The sequence below is a fragment of the Melanerpes formicivorus genome, unplaced genomic scaffold (genome assembly GCF_026170545.1).
Source record: "Melanerpes formicivorus ecotype bairdi unplaced genomic scaffold, bMelFor1.0.p_v2 SCAF_2, whole genome shotgun sequence".
In the NCBI taxonomy this organism is placed as follows: Eukaryota; Metazoa; Chordata; class Aves; order Piciformes; family Picidae; genus Melanerpes; species Melanerpes formicivorus.
Genome location: NW_027142354.1, coordinates 1,431,373 through 1,453,578, shown reverse-complemented (window position 1 = coordinate 1,453,578; position 22,206 = coordinate 1,431,373). Strand labels below are relative to the sequence as shown.

At 49.4% G+C, this 22,206-nt stretch overlaps 1 protein-coding gene across 2 annotated transcripts in view; it reads right to left on the bottom strand.

Moving 5' to 3' along the window:
• Positions 1-1,422: 1,422 nt before the first annotated feature.
• Positions 1,423-22,206, bottom strand: part of MRAP2 (melanocortin 2 receptor accessory protein 2) — a 39,218-nt gene continuing 18,434 nt past the window's right edge. For both annotated transcript variants that reach the window (XM_068147138.1, XM_068147148.1), the window contains 3 exons: positions 21,815-21,950; positions 15,663-15,762; positions 1,423-2,219 (listed from right to left, as the gene is read on the bottom strand). In XM_068147138.1, the coding sequence (XP_068003239.1) occupies positions 1,826-2,219; positions 15,663-15,762; positions 21,815-21,941 (621 nt within the window). In that variant the 5' untranslated portion in view covers positions 21,942-21,950 and the 3' untranslated portion in view covers positions 1,423-1,825. The remainder of the gene's footprint in view (positions 2,220-15,662; positions 15,763-21,814; positions 21,951-22,206) is intronic.

Below are 22,206 nucleotides of genomic sequence, written 5' to 3'. Positions count from 1 at the left end.
TGGCAGAGGGATAGTGCTTTTCCTGGCTTTGAAAAAGCCCCCAAGGGAAATTTTCTTCAGCCATTTTTGCTTCAGATCCCTTCCCCAGTGCAATCTTACCCACCCTGAAGCTAGTCTCCAGGGCAATCAGCAGCAGCAGGTGGTAGTAGCATTCTGTAAGCACTTTAACCAATTTAATATGCAAGGTATTCCCTCTGGAAGATTTTAAAGTTGGATTTAATGTGCATGAAAAAGCAGCTAGGAGTCAGAAACTGAAGAGAATGCCAAGCAGCCATCCATTGTGCTGCTCAGTTTCAGATATCCTCGATGATCCTCGAGGTCCTTTCCAACCTAAGTTATACTGTGATACTGTGATATCCCTTTGGGGAGTGGCAGAAGCTGCAGAACCACCCTGGGGGGCTGCCTGTTCATTCCTTGCTTCAGTCTTAATTTGAGGTTTACACTTTTCTTGGCTGAGGAGTTTTCACACACCTCCCAGTGCTAGGCTCCAGCCTTCACAATCCCTACAGATTACAGTAGGTGGAGGGGGCACTCATTTAAAAACAGAGAACAAAACAAGAAAGAAAACCAAAACAAACCCCACCCAGAAAGCAAAACTTATGCTGGGCAAAAGGTTTAGAACACAGAATAAAGCATTCAGTGGTTTACTTCTTCTCTGAACCAAGCTCTGTCAGCACAGCCATTCCTTGTATACTGGCTGGAGGGCCGAGCCCAGAGAGTGGTGGTGAATGGTGCCACATCCAGCTGGCAGCCAGTCACCAGTGGTGTCCCCCAGGGATCAGTGCTGGGCTCTGCACTCTTTAACATCTTTATTGATGATCTGGATGAGGGCATTGAGTCCATCATCAGTAAATTTGCTGATGACACCAAGCTGGGGACAGGAGTTGATCTGCTGGAGGGTAGAGAGGCTCTGCAGAGAGACCTCGACAGGCTGGACAGATGGGCAGAGTCCAAGGGCATGAGACTGAACACATCCAAGTGCCAGGTTCTGCACATTGGCCACAACAACCCCATGCAGAGCTACAGGCTGGGGCCAGAGTTGGCTGGAGAGCAGCCAGGTAGAGAGGGACCTGGGGGTGCTGATAGACAGCTGCCTGAATATGAGCCAGCAGTGTGCCCAGGTGGCCAAGAGGGCCAATGGCATCCTGGCCTGCATTAGGAATAGTGTGACCAGCAGGAGCAGGGAAGTCATTCTGCCCTGTGCTCTGCATTGGTTAGGCCACACCTTGAGTCCTGTGTCCAGTTCTGGGCCCCTCAGTTTAAGAAGGACATCGAGACACTTGAACGTGTCCAGAGAAGGGCAACAAGGATGGGGAGAGGCCTTGAGCACAGCCCTGTGTGGACAGGCTGAGGGAGCTGGGATTGTTTAGCCTGGAGGAGGCTCAGGGGTGACCTCATTGCCCTCTACAACTACCTGAAAGGTGGTTGTAGCCAGGAAGGGGTTGGTCTCTTCTCCCAGGCAACCAGCACCAGAACAAGAGGACACAGTCTCAGACTGCGCCAGGGGAGGTTTAGATTTGAGGTGAGGAGAAAGTCTTCATCGAGCGAGTCATTCATCATTGGAGTGTGCTGCCCAGGGAGGTGGTGGAGTCCCCATCCCTGGAGGCGTTCAAGAGGAGATTGGATGTGGCACTTGGTGCCATGGTCTAGTCATGAGGTCTGTGTTTATAGGTTGGACTCGATGATCCTCGAAGTCTCTTCCAACCTTAGTTATACTGTGATAAAAAGCACAGGCCTGAAATCCCTTCTATCAAAACACCAGAAGGCCCAGAAAGGCTTCAAACTGGAGAAGCAGAGGAATGTCTGGCTCAAAGGCAAAGACTTTTCAGTCAGAGATCCGATGGGAAGACTGCCCGACGGATTTGCTCTCTAAAACGATGGGTGGCTCTGCGATGAGAAGGTCATCCTCTCCTAGCGAAGAGTTCTGCTCAGTGTTCACAAAGTTGGGAATGTTAAATTTTGTGAGACAGTTTAGGTCCTCCTCAAACATTCCACTGGTCCTGGGAACTTCCTGGAAGTGGATATTGCTCTCCAGACCTGGAGCTTTCTGACTTTGTTTCGCTTTGCCCAAATGTTCCACTTCATTGATACAGAAATGGAAAAGCGACTGGGACTCCTCAGCTGCCTGGTGGGAAAAGGCCCTCTCTGGCTCCAGAGGTCTGCCAAAATCTGCCACAAAGCTGTTCAGGCGAAGTCTTTTTTCAGAAGGTTCTGCATTGCTGGGGAGGGGGGGAAGGAAATAAAGAAAGACACAGTGAGCACAAAAGAAGAATCATTCCAGTCCTTAACAGTAAATTCAGATTCAGCAAGCGTGAGCAAGAAGAAAGGAAGGTGTAACAACCTTGGCCAAGGGATCCGGCCCAGCCAGCATGGGTTAAGGAAGGGCAGGTCCTGCCTGACCAACCTGATCTCCTTCTATGATCAGGTAACCCACATGGTGGATGTGGGGAGGCCTGTGGATGTAGTCTACCTGGACTTTTACAGTCTACCTGGGTTTTGAAACCCGGGAAGGAGACTCCACAACCTCTGTGGGCAGCCTGCTCCAGGCTCAGCACCCTCACACCAAAGAATCTTTTCCTTGTATTGAAGTGAAACCGCCTGGATTCCAGTTTGTGCTCATTGCCCCCTGTCCTGTCCCTGGGCACCCCTAGCCTTGGGTTAGTTGTCAGGAGGTGTTAGGTAGTAGGTAAGAGGTAGGACTTGAGGATCTCTGAGGTCTTTTCCAACCTTACTGATTCTGTGATTCTATGACTTCAGCAAGGCCTTTGACACCATCCCCCACAGCAAACTCCGGGCCAAGCGGTCAGCCCATGGCTTGGACAGGAGCACACTGCGATGGGTTAGGAACTGACTGGAGGCTGAGCCCAGAGAGTGGTGGTGAATGGTGCCACATCCAGCTGGCAGCCAGTCACTAGTGGTGTGCCCCAGGGATCAGTGCTGGGCCCTGTGCTCTTTAGCATCTTTATTGGTGATCTGGATGAGGGCATTGAGTCCATCATCAGTAAATTTGCTGATGACACCAAGCTGGGGGCAGGAGTTGATCTGCTGGAGGGTAGAGAGGCTCTGCAGAGGGACCTTGACAGGCTGGACAGATGGGCAGAGTCCAAGGGCAGGAGATTGAACACATCCACGTGCCGGGTTCTGCACATTGGCCACAACAACCCCATGCAGTGCTACAGGCTGGGGTCAGAGTGGCTGGAGAGCTGCCAGGCAGAGAGGGACCTGGGGGTACTGGTCGATGGTAGGATGAACATGAGCCTGCAGTGTGCCTAGGCAGCCAGGAGGGCCAATGGCATCCTGGCCTGCATCAGGAACAGTGTGGCCAGCAGGAGCAGGGAGGTCATTCTGCCCCTGTACACTGCACTGGTTAGGCCACACCTCGAGTCCTGTGTCCAGTTCTGGGCCCCTCAGTTTAGGAAGGAGGTTGACTTGCTGGAGCATGTCCAGAGAAGGGCAACAAAGTTGGTGAGGGGTTTGGAACACAGCCCTGTGAGGAGAGGCTGAGGGAGCTGGGATTGCTTAGCCTGGAGAAGAGGAGACTCAGGGGTGACCTTATTGCTCTCTACAACTACCTGAAGGAGGGTTGTAGACAGGAGGATGTTGGTCTCTTCTCTCAGGCAACCAGCACCAGAACAAGAGGACACAGTCTCAGGCTGCGCCAGGGGAGGTTTAGGCTGGAGGTCAGGAGGAAGTTTTACACAGAGAGAGTGACTGCCCAAGGAGGTGGTGGAGTCACCATCACTGGAGGTGTTCAGGAGGAGGCTTGACAGGGTGCTTGGTTGCATGGGTTAGTTGATTAGGTGGTGTTGGATGATAGGTTGGACTTGATCATCTTGAAGGTCTCTTCCAACCTGGTTTCATAGTATAGTGTCAGTCAGGGTTGGAAGGGACCACAAGGATCATCTAGTTCCAACCCCACCCCTGCCATGGGCAGGGACACCCCACATTAGATCAGCCTGGCCAGAGCCTCATCCAGCCTGGTCATAAACACCTCCAGGGATGGGGCCTCAACCACCTCCCTGGACAACCTGTTCCAGGGCTTCACCACTCTCACAGTGAAGAACTTCCTCCTCATGTCCAGCCTGTCTTGTCTATTCTATTCTATTCTATTCTATTCTCCTCTTGCAAAGCCAGCACTGCAGCTTATTTTCTGCTGAAGTTATTTTAAACCTCGATTTGTCGTGATCGTTCTCCACGAAATAAGTTATCAGCACTCTTAAATGGCACTTGTAGTAATCAATATGCTGTCACAATCAGCTCACTGAATGAGCTCAGAAATACTCTTCAGCATTTCCCTCTTAATATCAAGTAAAATGGCTTACAGAACACTCTGAGAAAAATCTGTGGTCAAAAAAAAAAGGTAAAATCTGAGACACAGGCAGCACTGCTGCCAGCAAAGGCATCACTTGAGTGCTTCCTTGTCCAGACATCAAACCAGCTTTGCCACCGACTTCAATGACATTCAGACTTCCAAATTAGGAGAGCTGGAACTCAAGACCTGCTATAAAGACTGGCAGCCCTGATAATTCAAGCAGAAAGTCTGGGAAGGACATCTTAAGAGTTTTCTAGAAGCCTTAGCTCAAACCAGCCTGACTCTGCATGAGCTTGTGGAGGAACCATGAACAACAGGGGGTGAGAAAAGCTCAAGCTAGATGGAAGTTTTACAGGTAAATACATTGTTTTACCATGAGGGTAGTGGAACACTGGAACAGGTTGCCCATGGAGGTAGCTGAGGCCCCTTCCCTGGAGATATTCTAAGGTGAGGCTTTACAGGGCTCTGGGTAGCCTGATCTAGTTGAGGATGCCCCTGTTAGAGGGGGTTGGACTAGATGACCTTTGGAGCTCTTTTCCAGCCCAGATCATTCCATGATTACAGTAAAAAATGTCTTTTTTACAGTAACACAATCCTTGTCAGGCTGAATTTATATCCTGTCATCACAAAATGCAAGGCATTTGCATCTGAAAGCCTGAAAGGTACCCAGAGGGCAAGCAGAGTAGAACTCGGAACAGGAGCTTTAATAAGTCATCCTGCTTACATGTGAACTGGAGCCAGATCGCTGATCACCTAGAGGTGCACCCAGCACTGACAAGATTTGAAAGAAACACTGTCATTTAATTCACTAAAGTCTGCAGTAGGAAGTGAGTGCCTTCAGCTTCTGAAAGCCTTAGATGCCTCTCTTCCAGAAATCTTCTCCTAAAACCTTTGAGTTCAGAGGGGATCTACCATTAGTCTTTCAGTCAGAGTTAGTCTTAAGAGCCCTGCTTCTCAAATGCTAATTTACTTCCATTCCATGATACAAGAACCCTATCCTAACAAAACCAGTTACTCTGCCCTTGAAATCAAAGCAGTCCTCTAGTTTGTCACAACTACATTGGTTCATGCTGCATTTCCACGTGAAGCATGTAGAAGTCAATCCCCACAAAGCATAACATTCAAACTGATGCAAGTAACTAAGTAATAATCTACTGCATGCATACTGGGAGGCAAACAGGCTGGAATAATACTGTGCTAGCCTTCAGAACTTCACAGAAACCTTCACAGAAAGAGAGACTGGTGAATAGAATAGAATAGAATAGAATAGACCAGACCAGACCAGACCAGACCAGACCAGGTTGGAAGAGACCTTCAAGATCATCACGTCCAACCTATCACCCAACACCACCTAATCAACTAAACCATGCAACCAAGCACCCTATCAAGTCTCCTCCTAAACACCTCCAATGATGGTGACTCCAATGGGCTGCCCAGGGAGGTGGTGGAGTCACCATCACTGGAGGTGTTTAGGAAGAGACTGGATGGGGTGCTTGGTGCCATGGTTTAGTTGATTAGATAGTGTTGAGTTGGACTTGATGATCTCAAAGGTCTTTTCCAGCCTGGTTAATTCTATTCTGACTGACATTTTTGCATTGATAATGCCCACCATGAATTAAGTTGCCTACAAAGTTTTGCAATCCTGTCATCAACAGTTTCTATGTAGTATTGTGGCACAGAGAGTGGAAATAGCAAATCAGCACAGAAAGACAGACAAGTGCTATAAGCCTAGGAAGAAGTGACTTCAGAAGAAAGCTTAAAATGTACTTAGAGAACTACTAGTCCATAGGTGTGGAAAGTGCTTTATCATCCAGGGAGTTATAGAATCATAGAAATCATAGAATCAGTCAGGGTTGGAAGGGACCACAAGGATCATCTAGTTCCAACCCCCCTGCCATGGGCAGGGACACCCCACACTAGATCAGCCTGGCCAGAGCCTCATCCAGCCTGGGCTTAAACACCTCCAGGGACAGGGCCTCGACCACCTCCCTGGACAACCCATTCCAGGGCTTCACCACTCTCATGGAGAAGAACCTCCTCCTCACCTCCAGCCTGAATCTCCCCACCTCCAGCTTCATTCCATTCCCCCTAGTCCTATCACTCCCTGAGATCCTGACAAGTCCTTCCCCAGCCTTCTTGTAGCCCCCTTCAGATACTGGAAGGCCACAATTAGGTCACCTCAGAGCCTTCTCTTCTCCAGACTGAACAGCCCCAACTCCTTCAGTCTGTCCTCATAGGAGAGGTGCTCCAGCCCTCTGCTCATCCTCGTGGTCCATCTCCCAACTTATGCAGGAGTAAAGGCTGACTGCAGAGAGAGGCACATGAGACTTACAATCTAATCTACATGGATGAACAGAAGATGGAAAGACATTTTACAATTACCCAGAGTGTTGAGGACATAGAGCAGAGAGCAATCCTGTGCTCTTAAGTAGGGAACCATGGTCTAACCCACAGTGCTATTTTTGAGTTCTGGAGTTTACAAACATTAGCTTTCAGTAGTTTGGAGAGGAATTTTTCACTAGAGTAGAAACCTGCTAGCCTTGCTCACTGCAGTAAGTACAGCCCAGCTGTGTATCTTTGGAGTGAACACTGAAAAACACAAAAGGCAGCCTCAGAAATCCCAGTTTTACTGTGAAAGGGGGGAAAGCCACCTTAACAATCAAATCCCTTTTGCAATACTTGGGTCAACAAGACCCTCTGAGCTCCAGAAGCTGTTGGTAAGATAGCAGGGAGGTGATGGTGGACACCTTGAACATCATACATCCTGAGAACCACTCAAAGCAAGCAGTTGCCAATGAATTAAGCCAGACTCCCTTTCCAGCCTGCAATGTGGGGTTCCACTCTGCTGCATTCAGTATTAAGCCCTGGACTCGCCAGGGATCAGTGCTGGGCCCTGTCCTCTTCAACATCTTCATTGATGATCTGGATGAGGGGGTCGAGTCAGTCATCAGCAAGTTTGCAGATGACACCAAGTTAGGAGCAGATGTTAGTCAGTTAGAGGGTAGAAAGGCTCTGCAGAGGGACCTAGACAGACTGGACAGAAGGGCAGAGTCCAATGGGATGGCATTCAACAAGTCCAAGTGCCGAGTGCTGCACTTTGGCTATGGCAATCCCATGCAGAGCTATAGGCTGGGGTCGGAGTTGGCTGGAGAGCAGCCAGGCAGAGAGGGACCTGGGTGTGCTGATTGACAGCCACCTGAATATGAGCCAGCAGTGTGCCCAGGTGGCCAGGAGGGCCAATGGCATCCTGGCCTGCATTAGGAATAGTGTGGCCAGCAGGAGCAGGGAAGTCATTGTGCCCCTGTACTCTGCTTTGGTTAGGCCACACCTTGAGTCCTGTGTCCAGTTCTGGGCCCCTCAGTTTAAGAAGGACATTGAGACACTTGAAGGTGTCCAGAGAAGGGCAACAAGGCTGGGGAGAGGCCTTGAGCACAGCCCTGTGAGGAGAGGCTGAGGGAGCTGGGATTGTTTAGCCTGGAGAAGAGGAGGCTCAGGGGTGACCTCATTGCCCTCTACAACTACCTGAAGGGAGGTTGTGGCCGGGAGGGGTTTGGTCTCTTCTCCCAGGCAGCCAGCACCAGAACAAGAGGACACAGTCTCAAGCTGCACCAGGGGAGGTTTAGACTCGAGGTGAGGAGAAAGTTCTTCACTGAGCGAGTCATTCGTCATTGGAATGTGCTGCCCAGGGAGGTGGTGGAGTCACCATCCCTGTGGGTGTTCAAGAGGAGATTGCACGTGGCACTTGGTGCCATGGTCTAGTCATGGGGTCTGTGGTGATAGGTTGGACTCGATGATCCTCGAGGTCCTTTCCAACCTAAGTTATACTGTGATACTCTGCCCACTGCACTTCAGTGCACTGTAAGGGCACAGATCATTTGCCACTTTCCAACAGGAGCATACTGGTGTGAGGCTGGTATTTGAGATTCCTCTAGAACTTCAACACTCCTTCCTGAAGTGACCTGGAGTACTTGGCAAACCATGGAAAGGAAGAAGCAGCCAATCCTCCAAAATAGCAGGGTTTGGTGCCCCAAAAGGAACCTGGGAAGTCTAAACAGATCCTCAGTACCAGCCCAGGAGTGCCATCCTGAATCTGAGGAACCTTCCTGAGTACATTTTCAGCAAACATACCTCTACCTGTAGAAGATTTTGTTTCTGTGGATCTGCTTTTCTCTAATTGGATTTCACCACAGAATCCTTAAACAAAACCAGTTTCTTAATCAGATGGCCAGGAAAGCCAATGGCATCCTGGCTTGGACTAGGAATGCTGTGCCCAGCAGAAACAGGGAAGTGATTGTCCCCCTGTACTTGGCACTGGTGAGGCCACACCTCGAGTATTGTGTCCAGTTTTGGGCACCTCAATCCAAGAGAGATGTGGAGGTGCTGGAGCCAGTGCAGAAGAGGGCAACAAAGCTGATGAAGGGCCTGGAGAATAAATCTTATGAAGAGTGACTGAAGGGGCTGGGGATGGTTAGTTTGAAAAAGAAGAGGCTGAGGGAAGACCTCATTGCTGTCTACACTTACCTGAGAGGAGGTTGTGGAGAGGCTGGTGCTGCTCTATTCACATAGGTAAGCAGCAACAGAACAAGAGGGAATGGCCTCAGACTGCAGCAGGGTAGGTTTAGACTAGACATTAGGAAAGATCTTTTTCCACAGAAAGAGTAGTCAGACATTGGCATGGGCTGCCCATGGAGGTGGTTGAGTCACCACCCCTGGATGTGTTTAGAGGTGGTTTGGATGTGGTGCTTGGGGATATGGTTTAGGAGTGAACCTTGCAGAGTAGGGTTAATGGCTGGACTTGATGATCCCAAGGGTCTTTTCCAGCCTGAACGATTCTGTGATCTAATAAAATGAGTCATTTCACCTTTACTGCATCTGGCTGCACAACCTGCCCCAGGAGCTTCATGAAGCTTTGCAACTGTATCAGCCAACATTTTGTACAGATGGGGTACATGAACAGAATCATTGAGGCTGGAATAGACCTCTGAGATCATCAAATTCAACCTATCACCTAGCACCACCACACTGACTAGACCATGTCACCATGTGCCACATCCAGTCTTTTCTTAACACCTCCAGGGGTGATTCCACCATCTCCCTGGGCAGTCTATTCCAGTGTCTAATTCCCCTTTCCATGAAGAAGTGCTTCCTAACATCCAACCTAAACCTCCCCCCGTGCAGCTTAAGGTCATGCCCTCTCATCTTGTCACAAGTTGCCTGGGAGAAGAGCCTGACCCATGGAATGGAATGGAATGGAACAGGCTGGAAGAGAACTTCAAGATCATCGCATCCAACCTATCATCCAACACCACCTAATCAACTAACCCATGCAACCAAGCACCCTATCAAGTCTCCTGCTGAACACCTCCAGTGATGGTGACTCCACCACCTCCCCAGGCAGCCCATTCCAATGGGCAATCAATCTCTCTGTGTCAAACTTCCTCCTAACCTCCAGCCTAAACCTCCCCTGGCTATAACTTCCCTTCAGGTAGTTGTAGAGTGTGATAAGGTCCCCCCCGAGTCTCCTATTCCACAGGCTAAACAACCTCAGCTCCCTCAGCCTCTCCTCATAACACTTGCCCTCCCTTTCCCCAGCCTTGCACACATGTGGTTTTAAGGCCATTTTTAACTACAGAAACAAACACAGCCTGCTATCTTCTCCTCAGTGATGAACCCAGAGTACTTTTCAGGCAGAAATTAAGAAAGATTGTCAACAAATCTTCTTGTCACATAAGCTGATGTTGGCGATGGAGGGAAGGGAGGCCATCCAGAGGGACCTTGACAGGCTGGAGAGGTGGGCACAAGCCAACCTCAGGAGGTTCAACAAGAGCAAGTGCAGGGTCCTGCATCTGGGTCGAGGCAATCCCAGGCACAAATCCAGGCTGGGCAGGGACTGGCTGGAAAGCAGCCCTGAGGAGAGAGACTTGGGGGTGCTGGTGGATGAGAAGCTCAACATGAGCTCTCAGTGTGCACTTGCAGCCCGCAAAGCCAATCAGATCCTGGGCTGCATCAGGAGAAGTGTGGCCAGCAGGTCGAGGGAGGTGATCCTCCCCCTCTACTCAGCCCTGGTGAGACCCCACCTGGAGTACTGCCTCCAGTTCTGGAGCCCCTATTACAAGAGGGATGTGGAGGTGCTGGAAGGTGTCCAGAGAAGGGCCACAAGGATGATCAGAGGGCTGGAGCACCTCTCCTATGAGGACAGACTGAAGGAGTTGGGGCTGTTCAGTCTGGAGAAGAGAAGGCTCTGAGGTGACCTAATTGTGGCCTTCCAGTATCTGAAGGGGGCCTACAGGAAGGCTGGGGAGGAACTTGTCAGGATTTCAGGTAGTGATAGGACTAGGGGGAATGGAATGAAGCTGGAGGTGGGGAGATTCAGGCTGGATGTGAGTGTGTGTGGATCCTTGTGGTCCCTTCCAACCCTGAATGATACTATGATACATGCAAGCAGAAGTGCAACACACATTATTTCCATAACTAATTAAATTTCTCTCTCTCCTAATCCATAGCCTGACTGGGGTTTTTTCCCTCCTTCTGGTATGAAAATGCACCCAATTCCAAGTATCCTGTAACCATTTTGAAAAGCACATGCTATCACACACCCCTCAGCCTACTCAAAAAATCAGAGCATCCTGCTTTGAATTCACCTACCTGAACACAGCCACACTCATCTCTCACATTAATGGTACTTTAAAGAACAGCCAAATTGACTTACTGAAGTCAGAGACACATCCATCAGTCAGGCTGGCTTTCTCCCAAGACCCAGGATTCCCTGTCACATCTAGTTCTATAGGAGGGCTGCAAGACAGCTCACTAATGAAACGATGAGTCATGGAGAATTCAGTCAGGTATATGGGCTCCTCAGTGTAGGAAGGAGGTTGACTTGCTGGAGTGTGTCCAGAGAAGGGCAACAAAGTTGGTGAGGGGCTTGGAACACAAGCCCTGTGAGGAGAGACTGAGGGAGCTGGGGTTGCTTAGCCTGGAGAGGAGGAGACTCAGGGCAGACCTTATTGCTCTCTACAACTACCTGAAGGGAGGTTGTAGACAGGCAGAGGTTGGTCTCTTCTCCCAGGCAGCCAGCACCAGAACAAGAGGACACAGTCTCAGGCTGTGCCAGGGGAGGTTTAGGCTGGAGGTCAGGAGGAAGTTTTACACAGAGAGAGTGATTGCCCATTGGAATGGGCTGCCTGGGGAGGTGGTGGAGTCACCATCACTGGAGGTGTTCAGGAGGAGACTTGACAGGGTGCTTGGTTGCATGGTTTAGTTGATTAGGTGGTGTTGGATGATGGGTTGGACACAATGATCTTGAAGGTCTCTTCCAACCTGGTTGATTCTATTCATTCTATTCTATTCTATTCTATTCTATTCTATTCTATTCTATTCTATTCTATTCTATTCAGACAGAAGATGCAGGCAAACTAAACCCACAGTCTGCACTGGTTTTACAGTCTTTATATGCGTCTATTAAAAATACTATTTACTACCCTCAGCATATTCCTGGATGGTATTGCCAGTACTGTACACAACTGGTTACCACAGCTCACAAAGATGCCAATTCAGCACACACAGTAAATGCAGTCAAGCATGCAGCTCACAAAGCTGCACAGAATGTTTAAAACAACGAAATTACTGGGTTCTCTTCTTTTACTGAAGTAAAATGATGAGGTTTACATCAGAAGGGACTTCAGAGCTCTGCTGAAGGCAAGGCCAACTCTGAATTCAGATCAAGTTATCACAGAATCACATAATGTTAGGGGCTGGAAGGGACCTCAAAAGATCATCCAGTTCAACCTCCCCCCTGCCAGAGCAGGATCACCTAGAGCAGATCATACAGGAATGCATCCAGGTGGGTTTTGAAAATCTCCAGAGGAGACTCCACAACATGCCTGGGCAGCCAGTGTTCTGTCACCCTCACAGGGAAAAGATGCTTTCTTCATGTTTCCATAGAAATTCCTATGCCACAACTTCCACCCATTGCCCCTTGTCCTGTCATTGGGCATCACCCAGCAGAGCCTGGCTCCATCCTCTTGGCATTCACCTTTTACATCTTTATAAACATGAATGAGGTCACCTCTCAGTCTCATCCTCTCCAAGCTAAAGCACCCCAGCTACCTCAGGGCCTCCTAGTAAGGAAGATGTTCCGCTCCCTTCATCATTACTGTGGCTCTGTGCTGGACACTCTCAAGCAGTTCCCAGAGGTCCTTCTTGAACTGAGGAGCCCAGAACTGGACACAATATTCCAGATGCAGCCTCAGCAGGGCAGAGTAGGAGAGGAGGAGAACCTCTCTTAACCTGCTGATCACGGCCCTTCTAATACACCCCAGAATGGCATTGGCCTTCTTGGCCACAAGAGGCCTTTGGATCCAGAAGCTGACTGATAATGGAATTTTCCTAAATGCTTTAGGCAACCTGTTTCAAGCAAACAGCAGGAGATAAAGCAAGCCTCTGTCATCTCAAAGTGCATTGTCACAAGTGTGCAAACTTTTACAAATACCCCTATTAAATTGTCTTTGTATTATGTTTATCACTTCTTCCCCTCTCAAATTATTCCTGTGGAATACAGGCCCAGATGCTCAGCTAAGAAACAAGATCTCCAAGCAGGGGAAAAAAAAAGAAACAAAGTCAGCCCACCACCATTTAAAATTACTTTAAAATACATTTGGGAGCAAGGTCTGGCTAGAACAGAACAAAACAGAACAGAATAGAATAGACTAGACCTTCAAGATCATCATGTCCAACCTATCATCCAACACCACCCAACCAACTAAACCATGCAACCAAGCACCCTGTCAAGTCTCCTCCTGAACACCTCCAATGATGGTGACTCCTCCCCAGGCAGCCCATTCCAATGGGCAATCACTCTCTCTGTGTAAAACTTCCTTCTAACGTCCAGCCTAAACCTCCCCTGGCACAGCCTGAGACTGTGTCCTCTTGTTCTGGTGCTGGCTGCCTGGGAGAAGAGACCAACCTCTGCCTGTCTACAGCCTCCCTTCAGGTAGTTGTAGAGAGCAATAAGGTCACCCCTGAGTCTCCTCCAGGCTGAGCAACCCCAGCTCCCTCAGCCTCTCCCCATAGGGCTTGTGTTCCAAGCCCCTCACCAACTTTGTTGCCCTTCTCTGGACTCGTTCCAGCAAGTCAACCTCCTTCCTAAACTGAGGGGCCCAGAACTGGACACAGGACTCGAGGTGTGGCCTAACCAGTGCAGTGTACAGGGGCACAATGACCTCCCTGCTCCTGCTGGCCACACTCTTCCTGATGCAGGCCAGGATGCCACTGGCCCTCTTGGCTGCCTGGGCACACTGCAGGCTCATGTTCAGCCTACCATCAACCAGCACCCCCAGGTCCCTCTCTACCTGGCCGCTCTCCAGACACTCTGTCCCCAGCCTGTAGCCTTTGTGACAGTCTGTAAGGGAAGAAAAAACCCCAGAGTTCTGGGAAGCTGAATTCTTCTGCCTCTATTTACTTCTCAAAGAAGAAAAAAATAGTAACAATTGGAAGCACAAAAGAGGCTTACACTATGTCCTCTTCAGCATGACCCTGTCCCTAGAGATGTGCTATTGCAGGAAGTCTCAGAGCCACTCTACATATCTATGACTAAATAGCAAAGGGCCCTCAACAGGCAGAGACAGGCAGGCTTCTTTTAGAAGTAATAAGCACTAACAATAGACTTTCACAGTCAGCTTCTCATCATTGCTACCTGCCTGCAAGTGATCTCACTCTCCAGAGAGGTATTTTATTTCTCCTTAATGGCACACAAGCCTGAGAGGACATATGGGATTCAAAAGCTTTTTCAGAGGGAGGGACACTGACAGCCTGCATGCTGTGCAAATGGAAGTGAGTGGTTGAGGCATGGTCTGCACATACTTAACAGCTAGAAAGGGAGAGAAGGGGGGAAAAAATAAGGAAACAAAAAAGCTTAGTTTGTGACTTTCAGGGCACCCTGGTGTTAAATGTGGAACTGATCTGCACTTCAGCATCTACTGGAATGTCTCAGCAGAAACTATCACACTCCAAGAGTAGAGGAAGTACAGTGTTAAGGGAAGGTACTAAAATCACTACTGACACCTACCTTTTGGACTTGAACACACAAACCTGTGGAAACCCACTGGCCTTCATTTAACATCTGCACTGCATTTTATATGCATATACTCTATCAATAACAATGTTTCTCTGTTTTACTCCACCATAACACAAGCCTACCTGGAACAATCCCCTTTCTTTTCACAACAGTAATCTAAAGCCACTTATTTGGCAGCCAGCCCATTATCTTCCTTTCAGCATGAAAATGCACACATGCAGGTATTCCTTTCTCTCACTGCATGCCTACTGACTATTTGCTGAATAGGGAACACTTTAATAACAGTGCTACAGAACTGATCTCCTGAAAGAGCTTGGACAGATGGGCAGAGTCCAAGGGCAGGAGATTGAACACATCCAAGTGCCAGGTTCTGCACATTGGCCACAACAACCCCATGCAGTGCTACAGGCTGGGGTCAGAGTGGCTGAGAGCAGCCAGGCAGAGAGGGACCTGGGGGTGCTGGTTGATGGTAGGCTGAACATGAGCCTGCAGTGTGCCCAAGCAGCCAGGAGGGCCAATGGCATCCTGGCCTGCATCAGGAACAGTGTGGCCAGCAGGAGCAGGGAGGTCATTCTGCCCCTGTACACTGCACTGGTTAGGCCACACCTCGAGTCCTGTGTCCAGTTCTGGGCCCCTCAGTTTAGGAAGGAGGTTGACTTGCTGGAGCATGTTCAGAGAAGGGCAACAAAGTTGGTGAGGGGTTTGGAGCACAAGCCCTATGGGGAGAGACTGAGGGAGCTGGGGTTGCTTAGCCTGGAGAAGAGGAGACTCAGGGGTGACTTTATCACTCTCTACAACTACCTGAAGGGAGGTTGTAGACAGGCAGAGGTTTGTCTCTTCTCCCAGGCAGCCAGCACCAGAACAAGAGAACAGAGTCTCAGGCTGCGCCAGGGGAGGTTTAGGCTGGAGGTCAGGAGGAAGTTCTACACAGAGAGAGTGATTGCCCATTGGAATGGGCTGCCCGGGGAGGTGGTGGAGTCACCATCACTGGAGGTGTTCAGGAGGAGACTTGACAGGGTGCTTGGTTGCATGGTTTAGTTGATTATGTGGTGTTGGATGATAGGTTGGACACGATGATCTTGAAGGTCTCTTCCAACCTGGTCTATTCTATTCGATTCTATTTGAAGCAAGGACAGAGCGCACCCTTTCATAAGAGCAGACTAGGACAAGACGGCGCTCAGCCAGCGCAACGTCAGCACTGCCACTGCTTGTGTTTGAGGGCTGCAAAAGATGTGCTACCTAGCAGGCTGGGTTTGTTATTCCAGTTTTCAGACTCACTCTTGATGTGGTGCTCCTGTCTTTGTCAGCAGGGTCAGGACAAAAAACATGAAGATGACAAAAACCGCAAGACCAACCCAAAATCCGATCACGATGGAATCTGGTGAAAGAGAAAACAGGATGATCAGTATGGCACCTGCACTTGCACATGGTTTTCTTCCACATGCAGCATGGCTGTAAATCCCAAAAGACACTGCAACTTACTCTTGGGTGGTAAAGAGGAAGGAGGATCATAGTATCATAGTATCATTCAGGGTTGGAAGGGACCACAAGGATCATCTAGTTCCAACCCCCCTGCCATGGGCAGGGACACCCCACACTACATCAGCCTGGCCAGAACCTCATCCAGCCTGGGCTTAAACACCTCCAGGGACAGGGCCTCAACCACCTCCCTGGACAACCCATTCCAGGGTTTCACCACTCTCATGGGGAAGAACCTCCTCCTCACATCTAGCCTGAATCTCCCCACCTCCAGCTGTAGATGAGATTTGTTGTTCTGTTTTCAAACAGAAAGCTGCGATGGAAGCTCTCATTTCCAGCTCAAATTTTAACTGCTGTCTGGAGAAACCAGGAAGAACCTGAAAGAGGGAGAACACTGAATTCTCTGGGTTAGTAAAGTAAGAGCAGCTAGCTCTGTGATGCCTGGCTCATTTCCAAGCATTGCTTGGGAAACAACTCAGAAGAGAGGATCACAGGATCACAGTATAACTAAGGTTGGAAGAGGCCTCGAGGATCATCGAGTCCAACCTATCAACACAGACCTCATGACTAGAGGATTATTTGATATTCAGCAACAACTGCTGCTCCTGTAGAGCTGCACTCCTGCTATCCTAAATTATGTCTGCCACAGACCATTAGGTTTCTGGGCTCTGATGGATTTCTTTGACACAAGAAGTCTACTAAGATACAGTTTGCTTTCAGTGGTAAGATAGAGGGTTCTGAAACAAATACAAATAACCAACACACGCAAACCATTTTCAAATCAGTTTCAAATTAGGTTTCCAGCTTGTATACACAAAACTACAAAGCAATGCCAGAGGACCCAAATGGATTTGGAGGAAAAAAGCAAAAATCAAGCCATCATTTAGTGAAAAGGAAAACAGCAAGGCAAGAGCCAAAGATGGAAGCAATTAGGAAGAGAGTGGCTTTTTGCCTGTGTGCATTAAATGTGTCTACTGCTCTCATTAAGACCAAAAGACTCACTGATAAATCACTGTTCTTACTTAAAAGAATTCTATGTCCACTAGAAAGTTGAGGGATATGGAGGTGCTGGAAGGTGTCCAGAGAAGGGCCATGAGGATGAGCAGAGGGCTGGAGCTCCTCTCCTATGAGGACAGACTGAAGGAGTTGGGGCTGTTCAGTCTGCAGAAGAGAAGGCTCTGAGGTGACCTCATTGTGGCCTTCCAGTATCTGAAGGGGGCCTACAGGAAGGCTGGGGAAGGACTTCTCAGGATCTCAGGGAGTGATAGGACTAGGGGGAATGGAATGAAGCTGGAGGTGGGGAGATTCAGGCTGGAGGTGAGGAGGAAGTTCTTCCCCATGAGAGTGGTGAAGCCCTAGAATGGGTTGTCCAGGGAGGTGGTTGAGGCCCCATCCCTGGAGGTGTTTAAGCCCAGGCTGGATGAGGCTCTGGCCAGGCTGATGCAGTGTGGGGTGTCCCTGCCCATGGCAGGGGGGTTGGAACTAGATGATCCTTGTGGTCCCTTCCAACCCTGACTGATACTATGATACTATGATCCACAGCAGCTCCTAAAGGAAGCTCAAAGCCTTCAAAAACTTAAAAGAGGTCCAAGCAGGAAAAATATACTTGGCAGGCCATGATCCTTTGATAAGCATGGCCCAAAGTTACAGAGCACCAACTCTAAGTATGACCTGGTCCAGGATTCAGTACACAGCTACTTTTTCACCTGTTATTTCACTTTGTTTATGCAGATATTCCAAACTTCCAATGTAAAAGGAAAAATAACATAAGAACATGAAGGAGGAAGGCTCAGCCATAACAGGTATCCTATCTACCCTTAACCTCTCATTACACAACTGAAAATTGATGTGAAGATCTGTCTGACCCAGTGTAGCAGGCACAGCACAGAATTTGTGCCACAGACAGCTGGTGGCCAGACAGTAGTGGAGTCCCCCAGGGATTAGTGCTGGGCCCCATCCTCTTTAACATCTTTATTGATGATCTGGATGAGGGCATTCAGTCCATCATCAGTAAATTTGCTGATGACACCAAGCTGGGGGCAGGAGTTGATCTGCTGGAGGGCAGAGAGGCTCTGCAGAGGGACCTCGACAGGCTGGACAGATGGGCAGAGTCCAAGGGCAGGAGATTGAACACATCCAAGTGCCAGGTTCTGCACATTGGCCACAACCCCATGCAGTGCTACAGGCTGGGGTCAGAGTGGCTGGAGAGCAGCCAGGCAGAGAGGGACCTGGGGGTACTGGTTGATGGTAGGCTGAACATGAGCCTGCAGTGTGCCCAGGCGGCCAAGAGGGCCAATGGCATCCTGGCCTGCATCAGGAACAGTGTGGCCAGCAGGAGCAGGGAGGTCATTCTGCCCCTGTACACTGCACTGGTTAGGCCACACCTCGAGTCCTGTGTCCAGTTCTGGGCCCCTCAGTTTAGGAAGGAGGTTGACTTGCTGGAACGAGTCCAGAGAAGGGCAACGAAGTTGGTGAGGGGTTTGGAACACAGCCCTATGAGGAGAGGCTGAGGGAGCTGGGGTTGCTCAGCCTGGAGAAGAGGAGACTCAGGGGTGACCTTATTGCTCTCTACAACTACCTGAAGGGAGGTTGTAGACAGGCAGATACTGGTCTCTTCTCCCAGGCAGCCAGTACCAGAACAAGAGGACACAGTCTCAGACTGTGCCAGGGAAGGCTTAAGTTGGATGCTAGGAAGAAGTTCTATACAGAGAGAGTGATTGCCCATTGGAATGGGCTGCCTGGGGAGGTGGTGGAGTTGCCATCACTGGAGGTGTTCAGGAGACTTGACAGGGTGCTTGGTGCCATGGGTTAGTTGATTAGGTGGTGTTGGATGATAGGTTGGACGCGGTGATCTTGAAGGTTTCTTCCAACCCGGTCTATTCTATTCTATTCCATTCTATGCTATTCTATTCTATTCTACTCTATTTCGACCAGCCTGTTGAATCTCGTACAGGACTAAAGACACCAGAAAAAGAAGGCATCAGCTTTGATGCTTGACCCTAAGAGTTAATCACACTACCACTGTGAAGTATCTTCCACAGTAAAAGGCAGATGTGGTAACTGGAAATCAATTCAAACCACTTGCTTTTTCTCTGCAATGCCAAAATGCCTGCAGTACCTTGAGATTTTCTCCCTGTGAAAATCATTTATCACAATCAAGTCACTCCTTAATCTCTTTTCCTGGTAAGCTAAGGAGGTTAAGTTTCACGCCTCCCACTGCAATGTTTCTTCCACCTCTCCTCTGCCACATCTCCCTACCCCTCTTAAAACCCTTTTTGAAATAGCTAGAGGGTGGTTTGGGCAGAGGTTTCCATGATGGGGGAGTCTGCAATACTCCTCTCTGCTTAAAGAATACTGCTGGAATTCCATGCACTGTAAGGCTTGCATTATTTTCAGAATCATTCTCTAAGTACAGGCTGTACTCAGTGTCTCAAGATGCATTTTGTGTTTCATAGTATCAGTCAGGGTTGGAAGGGACCACAAGGATCATCAAGTTCCAACCCCCCTGCCATGGGCAGGGACACCCCACACTACATCAGGCGGGCCAGAGCCTCAGCCAGCCTGGGCTTAAACACCTCCAGGGACGGGGCCTCAACCACCTCCCTGGACAACCCATTCCAGGGCTTCACCACTCTCATGGGGAAGAACTTCCTCCTCACCTCCAGCCTGAATCTCCCCACCTCCAGCGTCATTCCATTCCATTCCTAGTCCTAGCACTCCCTGAGATCCTGAGCAGTCCCTCCCCAGCCTTCCTGTAGGCCCCCTTCAGATACTGGAAGGCCACAATTAGGTCACCTCGGAGCCTTCTCTTCTGCAGACTGAACAGCCCCAACTCCTTCAGTCTGTCCTCATAGGAGAGGTGCTCCAGCCCTCTGATCATCCTTGCGGCCCTTGATCATCCTTGTGTTTGGTACACATCAGCTCATAAGAAGGCTCTAAGGAGACCTAAGAGCAACCTTCCAGTACCTGAAGGGGGCCTACAGGAAGGATGGAGAGAGAGAGACCATTTACAAAGGCCTGTAGTGATAGGATGAGGGGGAATGGCTTCAAACTAGAACAGACAAGATTTAGATAGGATGTTAGGAACAAGTTCTTTACCATGGGAACAGGTTGTCTGGGGAGGTGGTTGCGGTCCCATCCCTGGAGATATTCAAAGTGAAGCTTGAGAGGGCTCTGGGCAACAGGGCCTAGGTTGAGAATACTCCTGCTTACTGCAGAAGGGTTTGGACTGGATGACCTTTGGAGGTCACTTCCAACCCATTCTATTATTAGCTACCACCCTACCAGACTTTGGAGTAGGTGAAAATTTCATCTAAAAAGAAATACTCCCATTAACAGATTTCCCACTTAAGCATTTACAGGAGGTGTTTAAGCCCAGGCTGGATGAGGCTCTGGCCAGCCTGATCTAGTGTGGGGTGTCCCTGCCCATGGCAGGGGGGTTGGAACTAGATGATCCTTGTGGTCCCTTCCAACCCTGACTGATACTATGATACTATGATACTAGTACCTACCAATTACTCAGCTATGCTTCGATGACATGCAACTGTATTGATAACCAGAATGCAAAGTTTGATCACAGAATCAATTTGGTGGAAGAGATCTTCAAGATCATCCAGTCCAACTTTCAACCCAGCACAGCTTCTGTCCCATGTTCTACTCCAGAACCCTCCTGCTCTACAAACAGCACAACTCAGACAGCAAAGCTGAGCTGCAATGCTTAGCGCAGCAACCACTTCCATGGCAATCCAAGGTCTGGTTTGCCACCATGAAGCAGACCAGATAGCCACCAGAAACAGCAGTGGCTGCATTTGCTGTGATAAAGTGGTCTTGATAGTGTGATACTTGTCAGTACTGACTCTTTTCTACCACAGCCAAGAAATCCATGTTCTCATGCAGAAGAAAAGCACAGAATAATAAACCATTATTATAATCTGCTGCTGTAGTGCAGTAGACAGGCTGGAGGGAAGGGAGGCCATCCAGAGGGACCTTGACAGGCTGGAGAGGTGGGCACAAGCCAACCTCAGGAGGTTCAATAAGAACAAATGCAGAGTCCTGCATCTGGGTCAAGGCAATCCCAGGCACAAATCCAGGCTGGGCAGTGACTGGCTGGAAAGCAGCCCTGAGGAGAGAGACTTGGGGGTGCTGGTGGACAAGAAGCTCAACAGGAGCTCTCAGTGTGCACTTGCAGCCCGCAAAGCCAATCAGCTCCTGGGCTGCATCAGGAGAAGTGTGGCCAGCAGGTCAAGGGAGGTGATCCTCCCCCTCTACTCAGCCCTGGTGAGACCCCACCTGGAGTACTGTGTCCAGTTCTGGAGCCCCTATTACAAGAGGGATCTGGAGGTGCTGGAAGGTGTCCAGAGAAGGGCCACGAGGATGAGCAGAGGGCTGGAGCACCTCTCCTATGAGGACAGACTGAAGGAGTTGGGGCTGTTCAGTCTGGAGAAGAGAAGGCTCCCAGGTGACCTCATTGTGGCCTTCCTGTATCTGAAGGGGGCCTACTGGAAGGCTGGGGAGGGACTTCTCAGGATCTCAGGTAGTGATAGGACTAGGGGGAATGGAATGAAGCTGGAGGTGGGGAGATTCAGGTTGGATGTGAGGAGGAGGTTCTTCCCCATGAGAGTGGTGAAGCCCTGGAATGGGTTGTCCAGGGAGGTGGCTGGGGCCCTGTCCCTGGAGGTGTTTAAGCCCAGGCTGGATGAGGCTCTGGCCAGGCTGATGTAGTGTGGGGTGTCCCTGCCCATGGCAAGGGGGTTGGAACTAGATGATCCTTGTGGTCCCTTCCAACCCTGACTGATCCTATGATACTTGTATTACATCCAACTGCTGAGAATGAAAAAAAATATAGGAGAGAGAAGAGATATTTTTGGACAATAATCATTTACAAATGAGGAGTAGAAACATTAAGATGGGGAAGATCAGGTACAATAAAAGTGTCTCTCTACTAAACTTACATTTATGAGCTTTCAGGCCTTCAAATGACACTGGTCCATACTCGTAGTACTCATACTCCCAGGTGTAATCAGAGTTAGACAAGGCCTGCTGGGAGGTTCTGTTAGATAGCAGCCTTGGGGCAGACATCTTGCACCTCTGTAAATATATACACACCTGTGAATAGGAAATGTGTTAACAGACCACATACTTCTAGTGCACCTTGGATTTTATGGATCTCTCCCTCAGCACTGCTCCCAAGAGCAGCCACTCATGCTTATGTGAAGGCTCCCATCTGTTCCTTTAAAATCCAGTACCACTGCCTCAGAGAGGGCAATCACACCCCCTCCCATTCCTTCCCCAGCCCTGCCTGTCCAAGGGCTTCTTTCTGTCAGTACAGGGCTTTCCTCTTCAA